The 16100-nt window shown below is 39.2% G+C and overlaps 1 protein-coding gene across 5 annotated transcripts in view; it reads left to right on the top strand.

Moving 5' to 3' along the window:
* SULF1 (sulfatase 1) overlaps positions 1–16100 on the top strand; it is a 206265-nt gene that overhangs the window by 118926 nt on the left and 71239 nt on the right. For all 5 annotated transcript variants that reach the window (XR_009552142.1, XM_060200519.1, XM_060200502.1 and 2 more), the window contains one exon: positions 6245–6484. Coding sequence is in view for 4 of the 5 variants with exons in the window: in XM_060200519.1 (XP_060056502.1) it covers positions 6245–6484 (240 nt within the window). In the remaining variant the exon portion in view is untranslated. The remainder of the gene's footprint in view (positions 1–6244; positions 6485–16100) is intronic.

Below are 16100 nucleotides of genomic sequence, written 5' to 3'. Positions count from 1 at the left end.
GAGAATATGAATTCCACATGCCTGGGGTCGCCTTAAGGAATGACGATGGTAATATTTATTATTCATTTCTGGCTTTGTGGGTCCTTCCGGACATGCTGAACAGGCGTGATGAAAAGTTTAATGTTTGATGGTAGAAAACATCTAGTAATCAAATGCTAAGATGATTGCCTGAGGAAATGTTGAAAGATTTGTGAAGTTTGACATGTAAGTGAAGTAATTCAAGTTCTGTGTATGTTTTCAACAGTCATTCATTAGCTCAGCATTTTCTCCCTCCTGACCTTTTCACACAAATAATCTGACAATAAATGAGCTGGTTTGTGTTAAATGATTGAAATTCCCTCGTCATGGTTCTGTCCAGCCCCAGTTACCTGTCAAATACTCTGTCCAAAATTCTGTTACTGTAGTCTTAGTTTCTGCCTTCACTGCAATTGCAAACCTGCTCAGATCAGCAGAAAAGTGCCATTTCTCCCTTCCAATCACTGCTGACCTAGTAGGATCCTGGTCCATGACCAACTGCTGCCATAGCATCCCTGCCCCTACAGGAGCAGTGACAAGACATTCCTGGTCCCAACCTGGAGCTCTGATGCTGGGAGAGCTTTCCCTGGCTCAGCTCTGACCTGGTCTTTCCCTGTCCTCAAGCCAGTCCAGTCAGAGATGCCCCCACACCAACTGCGAGACCTAAGTATGGTCACTAACCGGCAGCTTTGTCAGAGTTCCACCTTGTAGTACAATATGTTAGAGGGAAAGAGGAAGAAAGCAGAATACTGCTTGGTTCTGGCATATGGTGGTGCTGGGGATGCAACCTGGGACCTCTAGAAACTCAGGCATGTAAGTCTTTTGTGTAAATATTAGTCCACCTCCCCAGCACAGCCCACAAGGCAATTTGTAGCAGGGGGTGGTGAGAGAAAAGCAATCCATGTAGAGAGGGAGTGAGTTGATTGTCTCTCTCTCTCTCTCTCTCTCTCTCTCTCTCTCTCTCTCTGTGTGTGTGTGTGTGTGTGTGTGTATGCACTCACACATGCATGAGAGATTGTGTTCCACTGTCTAGCACATGCGCAGTATCATGCTCCAAACTCCAAATCAACTTTTTCAGACTGAGGGACAGACACAGAGAGGGAGAGATCTAATAGCACTGGAAATTCCCCTGGTGCCACAGCGTTTCCATAAGGTATTCAGGTTTGAACCTGGGTCACACACATGGCAAAGCAGATACCCTACTAAGTGAGCCATCATGCTGACCCAAAAACTGATACTTTTAGCTCTAATCCAACATTTACCAGGTGCACTACCTGCCCCCCCTTGAGAGGGAGAGAGTTGGAGAGACAGACACCTGTAACACTGCTTCACCGATCATGAAGCTTTCCTTTTGCAGGTGGAGACCGAAGGCTTGGACCTGGGTCCTTGTGCACGGCGATGTGTCTAATACAACATTTACATTCTAAGTCTGAAAGTATAAATCAGGTAGCTGACTTTTTAATCTGATCTGGATACTATGACACATGCAAAAAAACATTTCTCACAGCTCTGAAAGCTGGAAAGTTCAAGGTCAAGGCACCAGTAGATTGGGTGTGTGTTGGGAGCTCACTTCCTAGTTCATAGATAAAGGCAGTCCTCTTTTCAGTGTGTCCTTACACGGTGGAGGAGTAAGAGAGTTCTCTGGGCTCTTTGTTTTAAGGCCACTAATCCCACTCATGAGGACTCTGCCTTTATTAGCTAGTTCCATCCCAAAGCCTTTGCTCCGTTACACATAAATGAACACATTGGGAGTTAGAATTACCATACAGATTTTTGAGGGGACACAAGCATTCAGGTGATGACAGTCTCTTTACTTTTATCCGACCTTTTGGAATTCAGATGTAGGTGACAGGAGAGAAATAGAAAAGTAAACCTGTGTATTGCACCAAAGTAAAGGACTCTGGGGTGGAGGGGATGTTCAGGGCCTGGAGCATGATGGGGGAAGAGGGCCTAGGTGGAGAAGTTAGAGCATTATGTGGAAAACTGAGAAACACATGTGCCAACTACAGTATTTTACTATAGACTGTGAACCATATGTCCTGCCCAGTAAAAATAAACAAATAATACAAATAAATAAACCTAAGTGTGGTGATGGAGGAAAGAGGTAAAATTAAGCAGTTTTATCCTTCAGGATTTTGTGTTTATATCTCTTGCCAAATAACCTGAAAGACAGATACCAAATGTTTTTGCTCACGTGTGCAGTATAAGGATTGAAAGACATGAACTTGAAATAAATAAACAAGCTAGCCAAACTATTTCTAAGACTTTGTTAAAACTCTGGTGGTTATTCGGGGGGTGTAAGGAACGGTGGGACACAGAACTGTGCTGGTGGGTACAGTGTGGAACTCTACCCCCCCTGTAATCTTATGATCTTGTAATCCATTATTAAGTCAGAAATAAAAATTAAGTTAAAGTGTAAAAATCAGAAAGAAAAGCAAACCTATTAAGGAGGAGGTGAGCATAACGCTAATGACAGGCTCATGTCATTTATGCTTTAACAGCCCTGAGAGCTAATCAGGGATGAGAAACACAAGGAAAGAGGATAAATGACATACTCAGTCTACTGTGTTGTCAAATCCAAATGTTCCCCCACAAGTTTAAGTACGGAGTTCTTTTTCTTCTCCTCAGCTCTAACTAGTGAATATTATTTTTATATTTTATTTATTTTATCTTAATGAAAGAGGGATACAAAAAGACATAGAGAAAGAGACCAGAGTATAGCTTAGCTCTGGCTTGTGGTGGTGCTGGGCATTTAACCCGAGGCCTCAGAGTCTCAGGCATAAAAGTCTTCTGTGTAATGATTATTCCACCTTCCCAACTCATGGATATTGTTGTGAGTCTTAATTTATCCAAAGCTTTGTATGATTCCTATGAAATAATTATTCTAAAGGCCATCACAATTTGCTGGGCACCAAAAGCCTGAAACTCAGTATGGTGAGTTTTAAAGATGATGATGATGTTGCTGGATCTTCACCACTTTAGAATGAATTATCCAGTTAGAAAGAGAGACAGAGAGGGGGGTCAGGTGGCACATGTGGCACAAAATGCAAAAACCAGCGTAAGGATCCCAGTTAGAGGCCCCGGCTCCACACCTGCAGAGTGGTGGTTTCGCAAGCAGTGAAACAGCTCTGCAGGTGTCTATCTTTCTCTCCCCCTTTATGTCTCCCCTTCTCTCTTGATTTCTCTCTATTCCATCCAACAGCAACAACATCAATCGCAACAATAACAGTAAAGGCAACAAAATGGGAAAAAAATGGCCTCCGGTAGCAGGCACCGAGCCCCAGCAATAACCCTGGAGGAGAAAGGAAAAAGACAAAAAAGGAAAGAGAGACAGAGACAGAGAGATCAGGAAAGACCCAAGTACCAAAGCTTCTATCAATGAAGTTGGGGGGGGCCCGTGGGAGCAGGCTGGGGAATGGGCTTGAACATGCATAGATTCATTATCCAGGTGAGCTATGTTGCTAGTGAGTCCTTTAGTAAGAGGACAGACCACCTATCTACTGGTCTCAACAGCCTTATATACACCTTTGTGGGTTTTAGTAGAGTAGTTTTTGGTTGGATTGCAGTGAGAGAAGAGAAAAAAAAAATCAGTGGTGCAATCATAGCAGCAGCGTGATTGACCAGTGATAATCATTGCACAGGCTGCAAAAGGAGGAAAGGTGCTTTGTGTCACCAGTGCGTACTAACTCAACAGCATGAAGAGGTGTGGCTCCTGCACTTCATCATCTGTGTCCTTCCAGGGGACCTGCCAAGATTTGATATAGCATCAACACCAGAACAGCTGGCAGCTGCCAAAGACAGCCACATCTGCAGCCCACCCGCCCCTCACCTGGGTTCAGCTACTGAGTACTTTCATCCCCAGGGGATGGGAAGCAGACCTTCCTGTCTTTCACTCTCTCCCCTCAGAGTTAAACACAATATGAGACGACAGAAAGGGAGACATGGGACCAGGCGGTGGCACACCTGGTTAAGCACTCACACAACAGTGCACCGGGACCCAGGTTCAAGTCCCTGGTTTCCACCTGTAGGGGGAAAGCACAAGTGGTGAAGCAGGGCTGCAGGTGTCTCTCTGTTTCTCTCCCTCTCGCCGCAACCTCTTCTGCTCTCAATTTCTCTCTGTCGCTATCCAATAATAAAAAAATTAATAGAAATTAAAAGTATATAAATAAATGAATAAAAAAGAAAGGGAGCCATATCCTGACTCGAAGCAGACATCATCCTTGTATCATTTCATTCATACTTTTGACCTATTCTGCCTTCTTTTTGTCTGTTCTATCAAATCCACATATATCTGCCTTGCTTCCACATCACTTACTAACTACTGCCTCCCACATTCCATCAGGAATATTCACCAACTCCTCTATCATTCCAGGAAATCACTGTGCCATTCTCCCCACTCCATTTGCTTCTCCCCACCTTTATGTTTGGTTTCTTTTAATTCACTTACTTGTTGGATATAGACAGAGAGAAACTGAGAAGGAATGGGGGAGGTCAGGAGGGACAGAGACGGAGAAGCACCTGCAGCACTTGTTCACTGCTTGTGAAGCTTCCCCCTGCAGTCGGGGACGGGGGTGGGACTTGAATCTGGCTCCTTCTGCATTGCATTTTGTGTGCTCAGCCAGGTGCACCACCAGCCAGCCCCCCGTTTCCCCGCCTTTAGAGCACTACACAGACTGTCCTTCCTCCGTTGCTAACAACACACTTCTTCATCCCAAACCTCCTTCCCTCTTCCATTTTTTTCTCGCCTTTTGGTTCAGAGTCTGTATTCAGTACAAGTTTCCTTATCCTTATATGTGCTAGTGCTATATATCCAAACTGTGTGTGTTGCTTTACAAATTTCCTGGAGGATTTTTTTTTTTAAATGTAAGCTTTCATCTAGATAGTTTACTGCTGGAGTTCAGAAGCTGCTGCAGAGATTTTTCCATCTTTTGTTAATGCTACACTTGGGGGATCAGCTCAGAGAGTCGAGGTTGGTAGACTGTTCAGCATGAAGTGGGCACTCACAGTGTGTTATTCCCTGATTACAAAGAGATTGCTAGGTTGCCTGAAGACAATCAAAAGAGAATATCTGGTTAGGAACCCTCCTCTAACTGAAACAAATTTCAGGGTGTTCTAATGAGGCCCAATCAGAAACCTGCCTCCTGTTTTCTTGTTTTAGGTGAATGGTAAAAGCTAGCATATGGGGAAAAAATTAATCAATCTAACTGTTGGTTTTTGGACTGCTGCATGCTTCTCTTCTACTCTGAATGCCTGACTGGTTTGCATTATGATTTCCTTCCTTGCTGGAAAACTACATAGACTTTCTCCCTTTCTTTGGAAGAAGTAGGACCTGTTGGAAATCTGAGGCTCCAGGATTCAAATGCAATGGGCTTGGCTGAAGTGCTCTGTAGTGCATTTCTTGACAAGTCCTGAAAAGACTATTGAATTCTGGCCTGTGCTTTTATTTTTTTTTTCCCTGCAGTGTTTGGATGTGTTTCAGCTGCAGTGTTTGGCTGGATAGAATAATTGAAATAGCATTTTTTTCTTCCTCAGCAATCTTGGTACAATTTCATAATTTACACTTACAAAGGATTACTTTACTACTGTGCAAATACTTTAGAATCATAACTCAAGATAAAAATTAGCTTCAAAACTTACATATAAACAGGTCTTAATATAAGCCGGACATGCTATCCTGACTGAAAAATTGGCAGGTAATTGGTGAGTTTACAGAAGAATAATAAGTTACATGGAAGATATTTCTCTTTAAATTAAATGCAGGCATCCTGAAGAAAATTTTACTTAGTAGGGACATTTCCCCCTCTTATTTTATGTAGTTAAAATGCTACATCTGGTAACTTATACATTGCTTTCATTGTACAATTGTGGTGGTCTAGGGGTTTTGATGTTCTGTGTAGTTGACTATTGTCCTCTAGTAATCTTCAAAGGACTGCTGGCCTTTGAATCTGTCCCATATCTAAAATTCTAGCTTTAATTATCAGATTAGCCTGCACTTTTTTCTTTGTGATGGAGAGGAACAGCTGAAATGTGGTTCTTATTCTGCCATCTACTTAGAATGGTAAGATCCTAAATGTTTTATTTTGTTCTGGAAATGAGACCTGGTGAAATTATAGATTCATTCAAGCCAGAGAAGGCAATTAATAAGCCAAGGGAATAGAGTGACAGGACATGAATGGGTCTTCGAGTATGCCCTCCACTAAACTGCACTGGAATTGTGCCTGCCATTCAGGGTCCCTGCAAGTCATGAACAAAACAAGAAAGATTATGGAACATGGAGGAGCTACCTTCACCAATGCCTTTGTGACTACACCCATGTGCTGCCCCTCCAGATCCTCCATGCTCACAGGGAAGTATGTGCACAACCACAATGTCTATACCAACAATGAGAACTGCTCTTCACCCTCCTGGCAAGCGATGCACGAACCTCGGACTTTTGCTGTGTATCTTAACAACACTGGCTACAGAACAGGTAAAGCAGGAACTTTCTAGCCCGTGACCCACTCATAATAGGTCTTAGATACTGGAAAATTTACTGTGTAATGAAATATATGATGTTCCAATCTGTATGTTTTTTTTTTTCTGTTTTTTGTTTGTTCGTTTTTGCCTCCAGGGTTATTGCTGTGATTCAGTGCCTGCACTAGGAATCCACTGCTCCTGGAGGCCATTTTTTCTCCTTTTGTTGCCATTGCTGTTTATTGTTGTTGTTATTGCTGTCATTGTCATTGGATAGGACAGAGAGAAATCGAGAGAAGAGGGAAAGACAGAGAGGGGGAGAGAAGATAGGCACCTGCAGACCTGCTTCACCGCTTGTGAAGTGAACCCTGCAGGTGGAGGGCTGGGAGCTCTAACCGGGATCCTTACATGGGACCTTGAGCTTTGCGCCACGTGCGTTTAACCCACTGCACTACAGCCCGGCCCCAGTCATTTCAACTTTTATCAGGCAGTAGCTTTCCCTATCCCTTATGTTTTTTCTCTGAAGAATATAAAATGAGAAAATCCTTTAGGGGCCAGTCGGTGGTGCACTTGGTTAAGCACTCACATTACAGTGTGCAACATCTCAGGTTCAAGCCCCTGATCCCCACCTGCAGGGGAAAAGCTTCACAAGTGGTGAAGCAGGACTGTGAGCTCTCTCTCTCTCTCTCTCTCTCTCTCTCTGTCTCTCTGTCTCTCTTTCCCCTTCTCTTTTTTCCCCTCCCCTCTCAATTTCTGTCTTTTCCCAATAGTAAATAAATAAATAGATTTTTTTAAAGTCAGTAGAACAAATGAACTTGGAAAAAAAATGTAACTAAACTGTCCCTCTTAAACTTTGTCAAAACTATAGTGGTTTGGGGATCCAAGGAAGAAAGAACATATTCGTGGCAGGTATGGTGAATTACACTATGTACAGGTGTAAAATATACCACTAGAGTCCTATAATACTTTAAAACACTTAAACCACTAATAAAAGGGGGAGTGGTTCTCAGTGGTTGCAGTACGAAAGCATTCTGCTTACAAGCGTACCCAACCGTTGGAGCTTTTCAGGAGATCCTACAATAGGAGAGTTTTCATTCCAAGTGCTTACCTTGGTACTCCCAGATGTCAAGGGATCGTGGCTTCTTAAGGGTCTTTTTAAAAGATTTATTTGCCAATATGAGAGACATAGGAAAGTAGAGACAACAGAAACATCACTAGCAGTCACAAGCAGTGCCAGAAAACTCAAAACCTGATGCTTCAGAGTTGAGTGTTATAGCCACTGGGCCACCTCCTGAACTATGAGACTTGTTTAGTTGTTGGTTCATTTCTACTGTTCCGATGAGAAATAACCTCATTTAGCACCAACCAGGGGACCTGTGACATAGTATATGATCAAAATTGTGCATTTGGTGAATAAAAGCTGAATGAATGAGCCAAGATGTGTACCTTCTTCAGCCAGCTATTCACCCCAATAAGGTTTTAAGTCTCTTTAATGTAAGTTGCGATCGTTTTTAAATCTCAGATGTCTATCTTCATCTTCCAGGATAGTGATGACACTGTCATTACACTGTAAAGGACAAGGAGAATGTTTTAGTTAGTTGGTACTTTGAAAAATGAGTACAGAGAGGCTACGAAGATCCTGCCAATATTTCTAAGAAACTAGGCTCTTTCTGGTAATGATTTGCCCAAAGTGTTGATTCACCCAACATTTGGGTGGTCACATTAGATTTCCTCAGCATTTCTTCACGCAACGAAATAAGGATGTTGATAAAGGGGCTATATCAAGACCATATAAACTTGCTGAGAATTATTAAAATTGTCACCGTGACAACTTTATGGAAATAATGCTCAGGTGGACAAAGTTTCCCTTATGGAGATTTAAAAGTAGGGGGTTAGGCAGTGGTGCACCAGGATATGAGAATCCAGGCTTGAACCCCTAACTCCCCACCTGCAGGGGGGATGCTTAAGAAGCAGAGAAAAAGGTCTCCAGACGTCTTTCTCTCTCTATATTTTCCCCTACTCTCTCAATTTCTCTCTGTCTTATCCAATAAAATGGAAACAAATTGCCTGTCAGGAGCAATGGATTTGTAGTGCCAACCCCCAGCCCCAGTGATAACCCTAGAGGCAATATATATTGTTTAAAAGTAAAGGATTTCAGATAGATAGATAGATAGATAGATAGATAGATAGATAGATAGATAGATAGATACAATCTCTCAAACCTCTTTCTTAAATGAAATTAATCTTTCCCAATGGACTCAGGAAAAATCTGGCCACTTGCTTCTTTCCAAAACACCCTGTGGGTACATAATACTTGTTATTTATGGAAAAAAACATTGATTGTGAATATGATAGTGTTGTCATTCACAGACATCTCAGCATCTCTGCTCACAGAGGAAACCTTTCCCACGAACCTCATGGGTGTTTGTTTATGCTTGGAAAAGAAACTAGATTATTCAGAGTGTCTTATCCTGAGAGTGTTTTCTCACACAAGTGATTTAAATTTATGCACCTCTCATCTGAGATCTCTAAGGCAATTTGCAGGTCCATCAACTATCCCTGTAGCATTCATAGACAGCAAATGTACTTGGCTCTGTTTTATGACTGAAATGGGAATTTCAAGTATTGTGTGACCAACTCAGAAACAAAATCAAAAGTAGTCTTTTAATGACTGGTTCTGATATCCACAAGCAAATTATGTTTTGCTAGAGGGAGGCATTGTGGGAAATCAGTGCCTTTTCAACTCCCAGGATCCCTCTAATGTAATCCCTAAGAGTAGACATAGAGCTTGAAGGGTTGAGATTCTCATATCCAGAATTATGTGGATCATCATAAGAAACAGAGGGGGTGATACAGAAAACCTTGCCAAGATGTAGAGCTATCAATGGGAGTGTGACAGTTTGTTTCAGAACTAAATTAAGAAAAGGGTAGAAAGAGGATAATTGAATTCTGGAAAGATGGTATATCACAATGTGTGACTATAATTGACAGTATTACATTATGCATATTAACTTTTCTAAAAGGATAGTTCTTTGGTGTTCTTACCACAAAAGAAAATGGTAAAGCAGTTTAATAATGGCTATTCTGATTGACATAGTGGTGGTCACTATTTCACCGAATCAAGCCTTCAGGTTGTACTTTAAATATATTTATATTCATATGGACCTCAATAATATTGTATGAAGAAGAAAATAAGTGTTCTTGCTTATTTGCTCTGATTCAAGCATTTTTGCTAAGCTCTCTCATCTTATTTTTATTTTATTTTTCAAGACTGTATTTATTTTTTTAATTATCTTTATTTATTTGATAGAGAAAGCTAAACAATGAGAGGAAGGGGGGAACAGAGAGGGAGAAATACAGAGAGAGAGAGACCTGAGACCCTTTTACAACTCTTATGAAGGCTTTCCCCTGTAGGTGGGGACCAGGGGTTTGAACTCAGTTCCTTGCACATTATAGCATGTGCACTCAACTAGGTGTGCCACCATCTGCCCCCACTCATCTAATTTTTAGAGAAAAATTTTTTAATTTAAAAAGAAGATTTTATATACCCAACAAATCAATTGAAAACATACCAACAAAGAAAACATTTTGTAGTAAAATAAATAAGGCACTACTTCAGAATTTACTTAATATAGCTAAGTACCAATAAAATTCTCATGAAAAGGATTTTAAGTAGATTGATTTCCCAATTCATTCTAATTTACATATAAATGTTCTGTCAATTATTGGAAACACAAGTATCTGCTACTTCACTTAATATATTTTTAGATTTTATATTATAGAGGACCATTGACCTGAAACTTATTTAATGTCTTTTTTCTCTTTTTTATAATTTTTAAAAATAATTTTTATTAGTGACTTAATAATGATTGACAAGATCGTGGTATAAGAGGGGTACAATTCCTTCCAATTCCCACCATCAGAGTTCCATATCCCCTTCTTTCCATTGGAAGCTTTCCTTTTCTTTATCTCTCTGGGAGTATGGACCAAAGATCTTTATGAGGTGCAGAAGGTGGGACAGAGCTATTTCTAAAGGAAGGACTTGCTCATATTATCAATTAAGAAATGAAAATTCACAAGCATTACTGCCTAAGGTAACAAGGTAGTCAATCATAGAATTAACCCAAAGCATCTGGCTCAGAATTCTTTTCCATTGCATTATCATATATCTTCACATAGTGTACCTTAATTCAAAGTGCTGTATAGTGGTGCATGAAATATAATAGAACACAGGACAATATGGACACTGGCAGGTGGAAATGGAAAGTAGTAATAGTTAACATCATGGCAAAGATTGTCTGCGTGCCATGGAGTTGTAGAAAATAACCTTAAGGGACCAGGTGGTGGTACACTCAATTGGGTGCATATGTAACCATGCTCAAGGACCCAGGTTCAAGCTCCTGGCCTTCCATCTGTAGGGGGCAAGCTTCATGAGCATTGAAGCAGTGCAACAGGGGTCTCTCTCTCTCTCCCTCTCTCTTTCCCTTTCTCTCTCTCTTTCTCTCTCTCACTTTCTCTATCTTCCCTCTCAGTTTCTCTCTGTCTCTATCCAACAAATAAACAAATAACTAAAATAAGATAAAAAATATATATATATAAGATAATAACCCTTTATATTTGAAGCTAAGATTCCAGATAACAAAAGCAAAAATGAAAATGTGTGGTCCGGGAAGTGGCACAGTGGATAAAGCACTGAACTCTCAGGCATGAGGTCTTGAGTTCAATCCCTGGCAGCACAGGTACCATAGTGATAGCTGTTTTTCTCTCTCTCCTCTTATCTTTCTAACTGTACCCCATAAGGACCCTGGGTCCATGCTCCCAGAGGGTTAAAGAATAGAAAAATTGTCAGGTGAGGGAATAAGACATGGAGTTCTGGTGGCAGGAATTGTATGGAACTGTACCCCTCTTATCCTATGATCTTGTCAGTGCTTCCATTTTATAAATAAAAACTTAAAAAAAGAAATCCAATCCAAAAAAATTCCATCTATTATGAAGCTTATTAGGTTACCAACAAGCTAATGCAGCTTGGTATTTCTATTCCTATACTGTATCTGCCCTCCAATGAAACTCAGAGATAATTTAGGTCAAATGCTTTATTTTCAGATGAACAAACTTTAGACCTTCAAAATTAGAATGACTTGCTAAAGTGACACACTTGAAGTTTTAATGAAAATAACAGGTGTCAAGACCTTGATTTTCATGATTCTATTTAGCCGCTATCCTAAATTTATGGCCTAGTACCTCAATGAAACCTAAGTTTTTCCTGATGACAAATGTCAGTCCACTTGTACAGTCCAGAAGGAATTATTTTCTCCAAGAAGATGAGATTTACTCCTGGAAACTAAGTCAGATTCTAAAGTCAACCCTTAGATCCAGAATTATCCCCAGATCTCTAGACTCTTAGGTAATAATGGAATTTATAATGACTCATACTCAAAAAAAATTCTTTAAGAAAAACAAGACATTTCCAAGTAATTAGTTGAGAATCATCAAAAGATGATATGAGCCCAGGAAAATAGAAAATTCTGTGTGCAAATTAGTAAAGTAAAAAATTAATAACTGGAAGGTAGAAATTCTGCTAGTGATCCATTTTATTTATATTTACCTTTGATGGGAAAATATTGAAGAGCTTGAATTAATAAATAAAGATATCTTTGTGACACTAATTATTGATCAATTAGAAAAGAGATTCATTTGAAAATACATAAATAAGTCCATCAGGATGACAGTCATCTTCAGAAAGTAAGGGAGTTGGCAAGTAAGCATTAAACCAATATAATTATTATGAGTCAATAAACTAATGGGAACAAAGCCAATGTATAAAATTTTTATTGTTTTCTTAATAATGAATGCATGATTTAGAACCTCTAGCTGAGACCCAGAGAAAAACAATAAAGGAAACTGAAATATGAGTTAGACATAAATATCCACTTAGAGCAAAGCACAAAACAGCAATCAACTTTATGAAGAACAACTCAGAAAAGATAAATTACTAAGAGGTTTATTTTGAGAAACATCCAAAATAAAAAGGAATAAACTGAATTAAATTGATCCAATATTATATTTACCATAATATAAGATGATTTTTCTTTTTAAAACTGAGGCATATTTTTGGATTGACTACACCCTAAATTTCTCAAACTTTACTCATGGAAAATATGATTCTCCAACAATTTAAATGTTCAAGAAGGGGAAAATATAGTAACATGTCTATTACATTTTGTACAAGTGAAGTGGGAATGATATTGGATTATCAGTCATAAAAAAATGAATGTTATACTTATATATTCAAATTTTACTTTAAATTCCTCGTGAGGGTATAGATATGAGTAAAATCTGGAACAATTTTTATGGTAAAAGTAACAATACACAGTTCAGAGGTAGCGTTAAGAAATAGAAAGAAAAAGCCCTAAACAAAGCCTAGGGAGATTCATAGTCACATCCTACTTCTGTCTTTAATTTGTTGAGAACTTGTACAAGCCAGTTTGCCAATATATAGAGGGCAGAGACCAGAAGAAAATGATTCCTGTAATCACTTTATTTCTTCATTAGACTTATAAGCTAATTGGGGAAATTAGGTTTATTTATATAACTAACATGAGTAATCAATAATTTTTAAAATTTATTTATTTATTTATTTATTCCTCTTTGTTTACCTTGTTTTATTGTTATAGTTATTACTGTTGTTACTGATGTCGTCCTTGTTGGATAGAAATGGAGAAATGGAGAGAGGAGGGGAAGACAGAGAGAGGGAGAGAAAGATAGACACCTGCAGACCTGCTTCACCTGCCTGTGAAGTGACTCCCCTGCAGGTGGGGAGCTGGGGGCTCGAACCGGGATTCTTACTCCGGTCCTTGTAATCTATCATTTTAATGAGGTTTAAAGTTATGTATATATACATACATTTAGTTAAAACCAATGAAATCTTACCACTCAAATTGATCAGTTACTTAGAGTATTTCATTTGTTATGTCAAATTATACTTGACTATCCGATAGCATCAAAAATCTTTTTGACAGTTACTATTGCTGACTTAGAAATAAATACATTTGCTTCAAATACCTCAAGGAAAAATTTCAAGTGTTATGTAGGAAATAGTCCTAGACAGAAGCAGCATGACCTAAAGTTAGCAGTAATTATAATCAGGTCTACTTTCTCCTTGTCACCCACCCTCTCTTCACCAGCTACCTTCTTAAACAGTTGTGAAGGGAAATGCTCACTCGTGTCCTAAGAAGGAGAATAATATAGGGCAGGCAGTTGGCATCTTGGTGACATATTGAGCTGAATTGAGTTGAATAACTAATGTCAAAGGACAGGAAAACTGTGAACTATACATACTATAATAACTGTATGGACAAGAACATGAAATCATCAGGAAGAAAATAATAAGATTTAATACATCTGGAGGAAAATAATGAGAAGCCCAGATAATCAATTGCAGAGCACTGCCAGGAAACACAATGTTGGAAGAGGCCAGAGGTGATTACAAATGAGTCTCCGTCTCTCTAGGCAACAAGAAAGACCAAAGTAACTTGAAGCTGACAACACTGGTGTGCCACATCATGACACATAGTAAGGTCCTGATCTCGCTTGGAACAAGTGAGATGAGTGAGGGCACATCTGGAATACGGAATGGATTTTTTTTTTTAACATCTCCACTAGCACAAAGACACCAAAAACCTGGAAGGAGTTCTGAAGCAAACAGGAACTTTTTTTTATATAAGAAGGGGATTTAGGGGAAGGGTTATAGCCATGGCAATGGGTAGAAAACAGTACAAAATAACCTAACCAGTAAAAACAATGGGGGGGGGGGGGGCGAGGGAAGGAATGGTTTGGCATGGAGACTTTGAGAAGAACAAAGAGAAAAATAAACTACAAGTAGCAGGAAATCTAAAAACTAATTAAGTAGGAAAACGTAAGCCAAATGGGTGTGAGTTTGTTATGACAAACTAAGTCAGTTTGGGGAAGAAAAGAAGCAAACTTTCAAAAACTGTTTTCATATTTCTGAGAATTAATTGCTAGAGCAAGATTTCCTCACACTACAGAATGATAAATTGTCTGAAATCAGAATGCCATGGAAGGTTATCGGTAGTGGCAATGCTAATGATAATGCTAACAGAAGCAGTGCTTTATTGGTGCTTGTTATGTGCTAGGCAATCTTTTCAGCCTTTCACAAGCACATTAACTCTTAATCTTTACAGCAAGCCTACCATTATTATTAATAATACTACTTCATTTTTTTTTCTTTTAAAAAGAGAATGGGAAGTAAAGTTAAGTATTTTATTTGTGGACATACAACTAGCAAAGAGTAGAGTCAGAATTTGCAACTAGCAAGGCTGGCCCCAAGGTTTATATTCCAAACCACTAGGCTCTTTTACTTTGAAAGCAAGAAGTGCAAAAAGCCAATAGAGCGCTGGAGGTGAGGAGCAAGCCAGAAGGCAGGGCTGCCCAAGGTTATTAAGTGGAACAGGTAACTAACTATAAGTTGCCTGTAACTATAAGTCACAGGGTCTGTCAGAAAAAGGAAATTATCATGTGGCTCTGTAAGAAAAGATGCTTAGTCTCTGAAGACAAGAACTTTCGCATCAGGAAAATTCCAAAAGCAAGTAACAAGCTTGAGAAGAAATGTCGCGTCATCTCCAATGTGACACCCTCTGCCACTTTGTCCTACACCCATAAATCGACTCAGAGACCTTGGTGGGATTCTCAAACAGTAAACATTTGGCTAGTCGACCACTTAGATTGGGTCACAGATTTAACATAAGAACTATTATTAGACAAATAAGCACATGTTCCCATGTTTCTCTGACTTGAGCCTTCTCTTCAACAATAAATAAATGAATAAATTAAATGAGAAATAACTTCAGTAACACCAAAACTCTATTCTATGAAAATATTTGAGTCAGATCAGCTTTATTTTAGTAGTGATTTAATAATGGTTTTCGAGATTATAAGATTACAGGGGTACTGAGTCCATATCAAATCTACCACCAACGTTCTGTGCGCTTTCGCCCGCCACTAAAGTTCTCACTCACAAAGTCTGAAAGACAGTTAGGTTACCATGTTTTGGCAGTTTGTGTGTTTTAATTTTTAATTTTAATTTATCATGTTCTTTAGTGCTCTGTATTCCACACGAGTGTAATTATCAGGAAACTGCTTTGCCTTCTTATTTCACTGAGTGTGAAATAACTGAACCTCCAAAACTATCCATTTTGTCCCAAAGGATATTTTGCATCAGCAAAATATTTTGTCCAATATTGACTTTTTGATTGCAGACTAATATATATAAGTATACATACATACATATATATATATTCCATAATTTCTTTACCCAGTCATCTGTCAGCAGACATTCAGGATGTTTTCACTCCTTGGCTAGTGTAAACAATTCAGCTATGAGCATAAAAGTACATATGGCCCTCTGAGTTAGTGTTCTTTCCCCTTTAGATAAATATGTAAGAGTGGTATTCCTACATAATATGGTGTTTACATTTTTATTTGTTTAAGTACTGTCTATACCGTTTCCCATAGGGACTGTTCACATTCCCACCAACAGTGTATCGGAGTTCCTTTTGCTTCCACATCCTTGTCATCTCCTGTTTTGTTCATGTAGGCCATTCTCACAGGTGTGA

The sequence above is a fragment of the Erinaceus europaeus genome, chromosome 1, assembly GCF_950295315.1.
Source record: "Erinaceus europaeus chromosome 1, mEriEur2.1, whole genome shotgun sequence".
NCBI classification, from domain to species: Eukaryota; Metazoa; Chordata; class Mammalia; order Eulipotyphla; family Erinaceidae; genus Erinaceus; species Erinaceus europaeus.
The sequence above is the reverse complement of the archived record's forward strand: the minus strand, read 5'-3'. Positions and strand labels throughout refer to the sequence as shown.